Source organism: Neocloeon triangulifer, unplaced genomic scaffold (assembly GCF_031216515.1).
Source record: "Neocloeon triangulifer isolate White Clay Creek 2 clone unplaced genomic scaffold, ASM3121651v1 ptg000012l, whole genome shotgun sequence".
In the NCBI taxonomy this organism is placed as follows: Eukaryota; Metazoa; Arthropoda; class Insecta; order Ephemeroptera; family Baetidae; genus Neocloeon; species Neocloeon triangulifer.
In genome coordinates, this window is record NW_026775554.1 from 17600780 (window position 1) to 17612993 (window position 12214).

General features: G+C 38.9%; 3 protein-coding genes across 4 annotated transcripts; 2 read left to right on the forward strand and 1 right to left on the reverse strand.

Annotated features, from left to right (window-relative positions):
- Positions 1–70: 70 nt before the first annotated feature.
- LOC132198306 (uncharacterized) lies at positions 71–2568 on the forward strand. Its single transcript, XM_059622270.1, has 8 exons — positions 71–315; positions 391–517; positions 632–750; positions 808–903; positions 965–1080; positions 1148–1306; positions 1372–1710; positions 1762–2568. Coding segments are annotated over exons 1-8 (1590 nt in total). The 5' UTR covers positions 71–313; the 3' UTR covers positions 2394–2568.
- LOC132198301 (eIF-2-alpha kinase GCN2) lies at positions 2559–11947 on the reverse strand. Of its 2 annotated transcripts, none has more exons than XM_059622256.1 (25): positions 11780–11947; positions 11509–11668; positions 11275–11447; positions 11079–11214; positions 10900–11019; positions 10702–10844; positions 10542–10645; positions 10329–10486; positions 10158–10277; positions 9925–10096; positions 9521–9873; positions 9090–9468; positions 8884–9031; positions 8661–8825; positions 7965–8319; positions 7563–7904; positions 7087–7483; positions 6845–7029; positions 6570–6779; positions 6351–6508; positions 3501–3741; positions 3338–3447; positions 3055–3268; positions 2833–2999; positions 2559–2782 (listed from the first exon to the last, which is right to left on the reverse strand). In XM_059622256.1, exons 2-25 carry the CDS (start codon positions 11557–11559, stop codon positions 2656–2658), a joined length of 4728 nt encoding a protein of 1575 aa, XP_059478239.1. In that variant the 5' UTR covers positions 11560–11668; positions 11780–11947; the 3' UTR covers positions 2559–2655. The 2 variants fall into 2 exon arrangements, with proteins under 2 accessions (XP_059478239.1, XP_059478238.1); XM_059622255.1 differs by having other exon boundaries at positions 6845–7032.
- Positions 4078–6817, forward strand: LOC132198307 (SET domain-containing protein SmydA-8-like). The gene is made up of 8 exons (XM_059622271.1): positions 4078–4316; positions 4399–4742; positions 4794–5090; positions 5150–5445; positions 5505–5638; positions 5707–5967; positions 6042–6148; positions 6203–6817. The coding sequence occupies exons 1-8, from the start codon at positions 4313–4315 to the stop codon at positions 6341–6343; spliced, it is 1584 nt and encodes a 527-aa protein (XP_059478254.1). The 5' UTR covers positions 4078–4312; the 3' UTR covers positions 6344–6817.
- Positions 11948–12214: the final 267 nt, after the last annotated feature.

Here is a 12214-nt window from a genome sequence, read left to right on the forward strand (position 1 = left end):
ACAATAAATTCCGTCCGAGGGCTTCACCACTAGAAAACGGAATCTGCTTTTGATTTGATTTTGCCGACAGAGGGCCACACCGAACACGCAAACGCACGCAAACAAAACGGTCCCTGCAAGAAGTGGTTAATTCCTGTTGGTTCCTGTTTTTATTCTGGTTCTGTTACTTCTGTTGCAAAATGCTGTGATGACTGCAAATATTTTATTTATGCAACTACATAATTGAAAATTCTGCTCCATATAAATCACCAACGCGTGTTCAGACAATGTCTAAAACTACAAATTAAAGAAGCAAGGAAATTAAGTTTTTATCATGTATGTAATGCTCTATGTATCAAGAAAGATTAATATTATTTGTTATTTAAATTTTAATATCTTTTTATCTGGCAGGCCTCGCACAAATCAACCAGATTTAACTGAGAGCGAGCTGAAGACGTTGGTGACAGCAATTATCCAGAGAAAAGCTCATGACAAAATAAAAAACCTGGAGTTTTACAAGAGTCTTGTTAATGACTTTGTAAGTTTGAATTGAAATTAAATTAGTGAAAGGCAACAAGATTTTTATAATTATAATTAATTTATCGATGACAAACAAAAAAATACAATGAAAAACTTTTGGAAATGCTTACAGGTGTTGAATGGACGATCAGCTTCTTTGATGAAAGCGGCTATGTATGAACAAGTAGCTCCCAACTTTGAAAAGTACTGCAATAGATATGATGCTAATCTCTTCAAACAAAGATTCTACAAGTATGTTGAAAAACTTATAAGAACTTCTTGCGAAATATTTATTTCATTTAATTTCAGGGAATCGGTTCCAGTCTCATCAAAAGTGAACCGTGCAAAAATATTAGAGGAATTGGACTCTTCTTCAGATAGTGAATATGAGCTTCATTTGACACAGTATAACATCTTTTTGTTTTTAAATTCATAGAATAATGACATTAAATTCTAAAAATTTTAGTGGTCGAACTAAATCCAACAGGGCTTTGCGTCCGAGGAATGAAAAGCATCAAGATAAGGAAGACAAAGATGCAGATGCAATTCAAATGAGGAGCCCTCAGTCTAAAAGGAAGATGGGTAAATTATTCAACTTAAAAATTCGTTTTGAGACAAGTATAACTTTGCTATGTTTATAAATATTTAGAATGTCATTCTGAGGACAACCATTTGAGACGCACAAAGGTTTCCAGAACTGATGAATCAAAGATTGATGGCCCCAAACAATCATTTCTAGTGCCTCGAGAAAAGACAAAGACAATTTCTTCACATTCTTCCTTTGATGAAACAGCCACTGTTGTTTCAGGTCAGCAGACTAATGCTCGATGGAGTTGTTTTGGGTTTTAGCATGTAATAATTTCTTATCTGCAGAATCTGGATCTGCTGTTTATGATTTGCTCACTGGGAAACAAAAGGCTAAAGTTAGTGAAGAGTTGTTGAATTGCTTGGGCTTAATAGAAAGTCCAAAAGCAACCTCTCGCAAGCAACCTGTCCCTGATAAGCTCTCAATGGAATCTTCTGTCGTTGTTGAGGACATAATGAAGACTAAACCACAACCCTCTCACTCCACTGATGTCAACAGCCCAAAGACCAGGAAGAAACACACTCAGATGATACCTTCTGATAGTGAGGACGAAGATGCTGAGAAGCAAAATACCAAAAATAAGGCAGCCCGAAATGTAAAATGGAATGATAATTATGATGAATTTGGTTTGTATAATATTTTGAATTGTGCTTTTGACATTTATTATTAAAATTTAGATTCACAAAATGCACCTCCTGAGAGCATCGGTGACCTTTTGATTGGCAAGAAGCACTGCAAAGCTGTTAGCTTGGTTGAAAACCTGTTCAAAGGTGGAAAAATTGCACAGTCCCAGAATCTAACCGTAGCTACTGTAGCTGAGCAAGAGAAAGATTCAGACGAGGTATCGATCTTCACTACTGCAAATATTATGACTGGAAAAGAACACCAGGTACAGGAGCAAGTAGCTGCCGACTTACTGAAAATAATCCTAGATCAACCTGAAAAACCGCCTACTCCAAGACTTGAAGAAGACGGAAATGAAACTGAGGAAGAATTTGAGGCTGAAGAGTTGGAGATGGTTGTTGACACTGAAAAGAGGGTAAAAGACCCAAAGAAACAGCCACCTGCCTCCGAGGAAAAGAATGAATCCCAAAACGCCGAGAAAAACGAGGAGAGAGACAAAAATGCCAGTGGAAGCAGCAAGACTGTCCCTAGAAGTGCCAAGGAAGCTGAAGACAAAGCACCAAGACTTATGGTTGCAGTCGGTCAGGATATCAGGGGAAACAAGTGCTACTTCAGATTAGTGCCTATGTCTGTGGAAGAGGTTATGGCCATTGAGGGAACATGCATCCCATATCAACTCCATTAATGTTTTGCTGGAAAAGTACAAAAATGAAATTACTGCAACTAAAAAGTGACCATTGTTTTAAAATTCAGCCACATTCAAATATTTTAACAAACTAAAGCATTGAGAAAACTCTGTTGCACTCTGTCGATAAGCATTTTAATAAAGAAAATAAATTATTATAAATTTTCTGAATTGATTTGAAAGCTATTTTATTCAAAATTTATCAAAAAAGTTGAATAACTCCTCTTATCACAAATTAGACATGTTTTACAAAAATATTGTATTAAAATAATGTTCTGTATACATTGTCTGCGAGGCTGTACAACACTATACCATATAACTTCTTCTCAAATTTGATTTCAAACAGCTTGTCACAAACTTGGGCCAAGTACTTTCGATGCTTTCCGTACCTTAAAGAAATAATTAATCATATGACCAACAACTTCAAAACAATCTTTACTTCTCTACAACAGCTGAAATACTCGCATTAAACTCGTCTTCGCTGCCATTTATTTCCAAATTAGCAGCCAAGGATTTGACAATGTTTCCTTCGACGCTCACTGCCACTACTTCGACCACAGACTTTGGACTTAAAAATTTAACCAGGTGTGCCAAATGCCCAGCAATCTATAAAATTCATGCCTGCAAATTCAGCTCATTTTAATTCATAGCAAATGCTCACCAAACCCTCGTAGCGACGTCGGGTGTTGTGTGCCAATTTCTCATTAGTTGCGAAGTGAAAATTGAAGCCAGCATTGATTCCGACGTTCATTGAGGCAGACGACTGGTTTGCGTAATTGCTCACGACATTCGTGTCCGGCGCCTCCTCACTGCTGTTATATTTGCGAGTGAGCCATCCTGTTACATCCGCCAGATCTACCTTTTTATCTTGAAATCTGTGGTGAAATTGGTGTCAATTGGTTACAATATTTGAGCAGTATAATTATATTTAAAAAAAAATTAACCTGTCCTTGTCCCATGTTCTGATCCTTGTGATATTGGGCTCTGAATCTTTGAGCAAAACCAAATACAAGGCACCCAGTTCTTTTACCAACGCTTCAGCTTCCTCTATTCCCTTCAGAACAAATATTTAAAAATTTGAATTACGTTTTTGGTATATTAAATTACTTGCACATGTTGTACAAGATGGGTTTTCACGCCAGCAGCCCATAGCTCTCGTGCGAGCTTTGGCGCCTCTCTCTGCAAGACTTTCGAACCCAGCGAGCTAATCACTGTGTCGGCCTGGCTGAGAATCAAAGGGTCGGAACACTGTTGCTGCAGGATAGCTGCCAGTCTTTCAAGTGACACTGATATCCCAGAGCCACCAATAGGCACCATTCGTACTGATTGGGCATTTTCTAAGACATCCCTGAAACAAACAGATAAAAAGTTATATAACATTAAAAAGTCTGAGAGCTAATTATTTGATATAAATCTTTATTTTATTTTTAGACAACTTTTTTTTCTATGAAGAAAAATTTAATATAAAAATTGGATGTTTATTTATCAAAATAACTTGTCGGGCGCTCTACGCAGTTGGGCCAGCCAAGTCGAGCACCCACAGGCCGCGTTACTTTATTTGCATTCCACGTATTGACGAGCGGTAGTATTCTATTTATACGAATTGTTTCCCTAACTATTTATAGCTGAAGAGTGTGTTTCTGCTGCTGTTGTGTTGTAGGCCGCTCTTTGTCTTCGAGAAGAAGGATGATTTGCGTTTACCTATCACCACAGTCTCCTCCTCCACCGTTTTGGCCCGGGCGCTTTCGACTTGGCGTACCTCCAGACCGCACGCACACATATACAGATCCTTACTTACAACTCTCGCGCCCAAGAGAAGACCTGCTAACCGTCGAATCATTCTAATTGCTTTAAGGATTCTTTCCCTTTGTGAACCGGCAAATTAAGTGTGTCGTTTATTGTCATTCCGATTGTGGTTAATGGGTAAGTTGTTTAATTCACATTCAATTGGCAGGAAAAAACAAACGTAAAATTAAACGCTCTATTAATTGAAATGTGAACGCAGAAAATCAAGAGCAATTGACGTCCACCGCGATCGACAGCGATTGCATGCGGTGCAATTCGGGCGGAAGGGTCGTTTCGGACCTTGACACTGGCGCCGTCCTCAAATACGAAGTGCGCCATAATGAACAGCTAGGCCGGTATCTCGTCGCCGCTCAGGATATCAAAGCGGGCGACCTGGTCTTCAGGGCTGAACCACTTGTGTCAGGCCTGCAGCCGGGCTGTGCACCACTTTGCCTTGGCTGCTACGGACCATTGCCACCGGTCGACGACCCTGAAGACTTGAGGTGTCCAACCTGTGGTTGGCTTCTCTGCTCTGAGGAGTGCATTTTTTCTCTGCGCCACCAGGTTAGATTTTTGAATTGCATTAATCTTGAAAAAAAATTGTGTTTTTTGTAGCCGGAATGTGAGGCCACAGCAAGGTCTGGCGTGCCTGTCAACATATATGACCCCACGGCGCACGACCCTTTGTACGATTGTGTGATTCTAATCCGCTGTTTAATGCTGAAGACAAAAGACCCAGAGAAGTGGAATGCACTTGAAAGCATGGAGGCGCTTGAAAGCACGAGAAGACCTAAATTGCAGAAGCGAAAGGCCAAAGCACTCTGCGCTCTACTGACGGCGCGCTTTGGCCTGCCGGCGTCTGAGAAAGAAATGCTAAGACTTTTGGCCGTGCTAGAAGTCAATGCGTATGAGGTTAGCGCGTAAAAAGAAATTGAGCAATTAGTGCAATTAATTCTATTTCGGAAATGTAGGTCCGGATGCCGACAAACAACGTGCAGGCTGTGTACCCGGTTGCAAGTCTGCCTGAACACAACTGCATTCCCAACACTTTTAGGACGTTTGAAAAAGATCTTAGCCTTTGCGTTAGGGCGACCCGAGACATTCCGAAAGGAGACCACATCACTGTTACGTACACCGACAGCCTTTGGCCAACGCCTGAGAGAAGGTCGCACCTTTTTTACAGCAAGCATTTCTTGTGCGTGTGCGAAAGATGCACAGACCCCACGGAAATGGGCTCTTTCCTATCTGCACTTCGTTGCAAACAAAAGTATGAGTTAATTAAAAAATGAAATTTAAAAAATTATGCAACAAGATAACCGTTTTAAGAGACGGAAATGGAGACAATGCTTTTTGTCAAGGGGCTGTTCTGCCTGAAAATCCATTGACACCGCCAGCTAAAAATGAGGAAGAATATAAACAGGAGATTTGGCATTGCAGGAGGTGCGACTATAAAGTTACAGGTTCGCTTCCTTCAGATATCAAAAATGAATAATCCACATTAAATACAACACAAAATGCGCCCATGTAGGTTTAATTGCACGTGAGATAACGAGGAGAGCCATAGATGCAGTCCACGAGTTGGACGACTCAGACGAGAGTGGACCGCAGGAATACGAAAATCTTCTGATTGAACTCCAAAAGCACCTTTACTCTTCCCATTCAACAATTGTAGATGTAAAGCACACTTTGCTTCACCTATACAGTCCCCAATATTGTACTAAAAGAAAACTGAAGCGCAAGGAGACATTGTGTAGGGAAATTATCAGAGTAGCCGATAAACTATTCTCAGGTAAATTACAGAGTTTCAAAAATATTCACTTCATACCATGCAAAAGCTTAAAATGAATAATATATTTTCTTCAGGAATTTCATCTTTGAAAGGAACGGTATATTATGAATTAGGTATGACAATCCTTGAAACGATCAAGAGAGACGATGAAACAGACCCATCAAAAGAAAGCAAATTAAAGGCAAGCCATCCTTCAAAATAACATTTACTATCAATTAAAACTTTAACTCAAAAGGAGGCATCTGATTCGTTTGAAATGTCCTTAAACCACTTGCAATTCATCCCCGACTGCCAACCCGAGTGGTGCGTTGCTGAGCAAGCTCATCACAAAATTCACGAGCTCCAAAATAAATTACAATTGAAAGAAAGAAAATAGTTTTTACCTGTATTTGGAGAGAAGGTGCGAATAGTTCCCGCCAACTGCTATGACGTCTCTTTGTCTACGATGGTGAGAAGTCGGGTTCTCGCAGCAGAGTTGGCAAATGAATCCACTGTAGCGATTCGGATCAAGCACCAGTCCAGGTGAGACAATCATAGGACACTGGAAAGTTTTTGATGTTATAGGATTTTTAATGTTTTATTTTTTGACTGAATTTGTATACCTTTACGCCCAAAAGTTCGGCAGCACTGATGACCGATTCCAAATATTTTAAGCCTTCCTTAGCCAGATTAGCAGTAGTACCACGACCTTTAGCAAGTGCTTTCAAATTGTGCATTTGACTAAGTGGCGCTTCTGCCTTGAGCACCGTAGTTAAGTTTTCCATGGAATGATGTGATAAATTTTGCAATTTTGCGTTTGGTTTGTTAGAATCCTACGAAAAAAATATATGATTAAATATTTTTGTCTCTATATATGGCATTTTACTGAATAAGCTACCTTTAACTCGTGTATCATGCTTATGTACTCGTCATGTTTTTCCTCGTCGATTCCGCTATTTAAAAGCACAGCTTTTACCAAAGAGGTGTGATTGAGTCTAATAACTGCGCCCTGAATGTCCTCATTGAATTCACTCACAATTTCTGAAAGAATTGCTAACAGCTCTGCTTCAGCCAGCTGAAAACCTGCTGAAAAAAATTTAATAAAAAAAAGTAAAAAAAAAAAGATTGTGCAAAACATACTTAAATTTGGTGAAACTATGTCAAATGCACATTCGTAAAGCTCTCGAGGATGGACACCAAACACTCTTCTTTCACGAAACACCTTTTCGATGGTGTATCTTTTAAGAGAAGTTGTGATACCACTCCAGGCCACAAATCTTGCAAATGGGACACGGAGGTCATGAGGGAGAGTCACAACCGATCCAGAGTGAGTCATCATAGTTACAGTTGTGCTTGTTTCCTTCACACGGGTTGAAGTGCTGCTTTTTGGAATAAGCATTGGGGACGAGAGTCGTACAGCTCCATGCTTGAGAAAAATTTTCTCAATCATAGGTCTAACGGCACTCATAGCTCTTGGGACTGCAAGACTTTTGCTCATTCCCATGTCAAAAGTTAGATCTTCCGCTTGGGGAACCTCCTAAGATAAACATCAAATGTGATATATTTAAGTTAAGTAAGAAAACAATTATGGGCATGGGCACTTTGCCACTCTTTACCTGTGCCATGAAGGAGCTGACTAAATGTTTGTAAACTTTGCTCTGCGTGTTTTCAAACGCGTTGGTCAGTATCTCTTGAAGCGCAACATCCTCATGCTGCAGAGGCAAAAGACATTCCGCTTTTAGCAGTTCTTGAGCCGACGGCCGTTTGCTCGGATCATGATTGAGCAGCCACTTGATGACATGGACTTGCTGAGGGTGTTCTTCTTTTGAGAAATCAGCCGGCAAATTGATATCCTGCTGTCGTAGAGCAACAAGGACTTTCACTCTTTCCATTGTTGTTCCCAGAGGCGCATGGCACATTTCAAAGAAAATTATCCCAAGGCTGTAAATGTCGACTTTCTAAAATTGAAGTGAATTGATCATTAGTAATTTATTGATTCATTAATAATTTTAACTTGCCTGATTATAGAAGACAACTTGCCCTGCAATTGTGTTTAATTCGGGTGCAGAGTAAAGGGCAGTGCCGACGTGACCAGTTAGAGCGCCACCGTCGTCCTGGAAATCTTTTGAGCTTATTTCTGGGCTCACTAAGGAGAGGTGCTCTTTTCCAATAGGCGCTGATGATTTTGAAGTTGCCAATCCAAAATCTCCAATTTTAACATGGTCTTGTATGTCTAAGAACACATTTACTGGCTTCAGATCTCTATGAATCATTCCTTGCTGATGAATGTGAGCCAAGCCCTCAACGATTTCTCGAAACAGGCGCCAAACTCTCTGCTCGTCTGAGTAAAGTTCTCCACTATCAATGGCATTCCTAAAATAAATGAAATGTTAGAAAATTAAATGAATCCCAATTTTGAGATAAAGAATTTGTAAATAATTAAAAATTAAAAAAAAAAATGACACTTAAAATTGAATTACTCTCACTGAAGGTGTGGAAATGGAAATTTAGATAGGTGCCATATGTGCACACACGGCACCTAACTACAAGTCTTTTTCCACTTCTTTGTGGTTGTATTCCAAATTCAATTAGAAGAAATGAATTTATTGTGTCATTTTTTCTTGATTTTTATTTTAAATTTATGCTTCCAAAATGGAACAAAATAAGTTGTGTCAAAAAATTCCTAAAAAAAAGACAGTTTAAAAAAATTATACCTTAGTGTGCTTTTCTCACAAAATTCCATCTGAATGTAGAGGAATTGAATTTCTTTAGGCTCATGTTCTTGCCGGCTTCCACTGGCTTGAGAATCTACTTGGTCTTCCAATTCTTCATCTTGCACCTCCCCTTCAAATACAATACTGCTCGACTGGTCAGGAGGACTATGACAAAAAAAAAATGAAATATAACGATTGATTTTTGAGATAAAATCTTATTTACAAAATAGCTGCCCACGGCCCTGCATCTTCATCCTCATCAGAGCTTGATGAATCAGAGCCAAAATTGTAAAATTGTGGCCTAGCCTCGTAAGAGACACTCCACTCTACACTTGCATTGGCTAGAATGGATTTTTCCAAATTTGCGTTTTCTAAATCAAGATAAAATTTGTTTATAAATTAAGTCCTCGTCACAAATTGTGTGTGCACCTTCAGTTGTTTGCCCTAACCCAACCTCAGTTGTTGCGCTTGCTAAAGATGTGTCAGGCTCATCGTTTGGTGCTACTAATGCACTTTCGATCCACGAGTTGTAATAACGCACAACATTTTCATGATTGAGTCTAGAGAGTAGTTTGCATTCCCTTGTGATTCTTCTGATCAAGGTTTTGTTCCTTGGATTCAGTTTTATGCGTTTCAGAGCATAAACTCGAGCATCCAATTTGTTTTTAACTTTGAGCACATCACCAAATGCACCTTTGCCCAACCATTTGAGAACTTCAAATTCAGTGTGCACTCGAGAGGATCCCTTTCCAAAATAGTCGGGGAGAACAATTTTTGTGTCACCTTCAGCTTCACTAGAGAGATCATCCTAAATATGGGCAGAGGAATAATTTAGATTATATTTTACCAATAATACTCACTAGACCGTTCTTAGCATCAGAGCGCAGGGGACTGATTTGCCTCTCTAAATAGGTGTGAACATAAGGATGGTTCAACAGCTGCTCTGCACTCCAGCGATCTTGCTCGTTTCTATCTAAGCACTTTTGCAAAAATTCCTGAAACTCTTTGGATGCATTGGACGGCGGAACAGGCAAGATTGCAGTTATAGGAGATCCTTGGAAGAGAGACAACAGTAAACAGCCAAATCGGAAGACGTCTCCTTTTTTGGCACCACGGCCCATTGCTAGAGGAAGACCACAATCTACCCTTTCTGTGCCTTGCACAAATTCTCCAATTTTGCTGTCCAGACTGTAATTTGATATTGTCACACCGCCTGAAAAACAAGGAATGTGTAATTTGCTTAATCTAAAAATTGATATCATACCACTTTGCAAAATGTATATGCTGGAGTGACGTAAGTCTCGGTGGACAATGTTATTTCTGTGGAGAAACGACAGAGATTCAAGTGCATTTTTAGCTATGTGATGAAGCAAGTCCAATCCAACACATATTGATTCTTGAAGAAAAATTGCTAAATTCACTCCATCTGCAAATTCCTGCAAAAAAACATTTTAAAGAAGTATGGAAAAATAAATGGTTTTTATTTAACTGTTTTACCTGAAGTATTGATATCATCATGTGATCGCTCAATTGTTCGTAAGTGAAACCTCTGTACCTTACAATTCCAGGATGGCTAAGCTTTTGAAGCATGTGCATTTCTTGTTCCATTGATGAAATCTGTTAATAATTCTTAAAATAATTATCTTGAGTTTACATCAACGGTATTACTTGTTTCATTATGTTTGTAAATTCTGAGCTGTGAATTTCGTCTTGAGACCCTTTGCGTTTGGGTGTAATACATTTCACCTTCCACTGAGAGACGACAACAAGCTCCCCTGAATCGATGTCCTGACCTGCGTAAACAATTTTGCCCCTGTTGCTATGACCTACAGAGCAATGGATTCAGATTTGAGATTTCATTAATTTTATTTCAGCCTTTACCTAAACACTGGCCGATTCGTATTTGACGATCAGAAAATTTGACTAGTTTTGTTCCTCGATGGTTGCATGTCAGCCGGTCACCACTGCTAGAGGAACTCTGAGCTCTATAACAAAATTAATTTTAGCACCTTTTTAATTTATTTGAAACTGAAGTACAAACCTTTGCCTTTTTAAAGATTGATTCACAGCTGCGCTGCCGCTGTTGATCACAGTCTCTTTCTCCTGGATGATCTCTTTTCTTTGCCGCTCCTCTTCTTTAAGAGCTAGCTGTTTTCTTTGTATATGCTCCTTTAAGCTCTGCCTCTGGAAAACAAGTGTTGAAAAGATTTGATCAGGAAAAGTGAATGTTTTAATTCACCTCCTTGTCTTGCTCCTGTTGTCTCAACAACTGCTTCTGCTTTTCTTGTTGGGCCTGCCTAGCTTGCATTTCATCGTAGAAAGATTGATACTGCGGTTTATTGAAGGCAATCAAAAATTTCTACAAAAAGTTGATTTAATTTAATTTCTAACAAGTGTAGGTTTTTCCTGATATTTTACTTGAGCATGCTGGGCTAGTTCGTATATCATGACTTCCCCAACCAATTCATTTGCCAGCGATACAAGTTCTTCTGATAATTGGTTGATGTGTTGAGTGGATAAGCCTTTACTGTGCTCCAAGTTAATCTTGGGGACTCTGCGAGATAATTATTAACAATAAATTTAAGAGACTTAAAAATAATCAGGATAGAATTACTTTTCTGGGTATTTATCGTCACAGATAACATGCAAGTCAATTTGGGCATAAATCTCAGCTGGGCCACTGCTTCCCTGTTGAGGGGTCACCGTCAGGACGATGTCAGGTGGGCGAGTGGTGTTCCACACATCACCTTCCCGCAAATCTCGAAACTCGGACGGTGCAAAAATTGCCTGCAAATAATTATGAAGATAATCTAGATTTCTCTTCACTTAAAATTTTTTTTTGTTATACCTTGAGGGCTTCAATTTCATTTTCTTGTCGCTCTTGTAGAGTTTCAGACATACTGGGCTTTGTAATTCAATGCTTGGCTGTACGTGTCGTCAAACTTTTGATCCTTTTGATGCTCTTTTATTATGAATAAGAACTTTTCCTCTCATAGCTCTAATATTATCTAGAAAAGCGATAAAAATCACAAAAATCAATTATAATCACTTATCTACGATTACAGGAGCCTGGGGAAAATGTAAACAAACCCCCTGAATCAAAAGTTATTGAAACTTACTGAATACGGCAGTCGCAATGTCGCTAATTTTAATAAAATAGTCAATTTTTCAAAATATTAGTGCGTCTCATCAAGTCATAATCAAGTCTGAATTCTGCTAACTATGCTAAAATCGCTAAGTTTGCAATTCATCGAGTAGCTTACTAAAGTTTGACATGTCGCGAAATACAGCTGGCGAGTGTTTGAAATTTCCCGCTACACAAAATGTTCCCGCGTGCAAATTTTATTACCAACTTTAAACGTAAATGTGCAAATTTATCGTATCTGAAAATTTATATAAATTGATTCATTTAACTCAAAATTAAAATTACAATCAAATTTTTTAAATAAAATTCAGAAGGGAAATATTTATTCAGAGTATGGTTTGATAAGAAATACTGCATTTATTAATAAGTTAAAAAATCTATGTTGGCAACTCTGAAATCCCCGCCACTG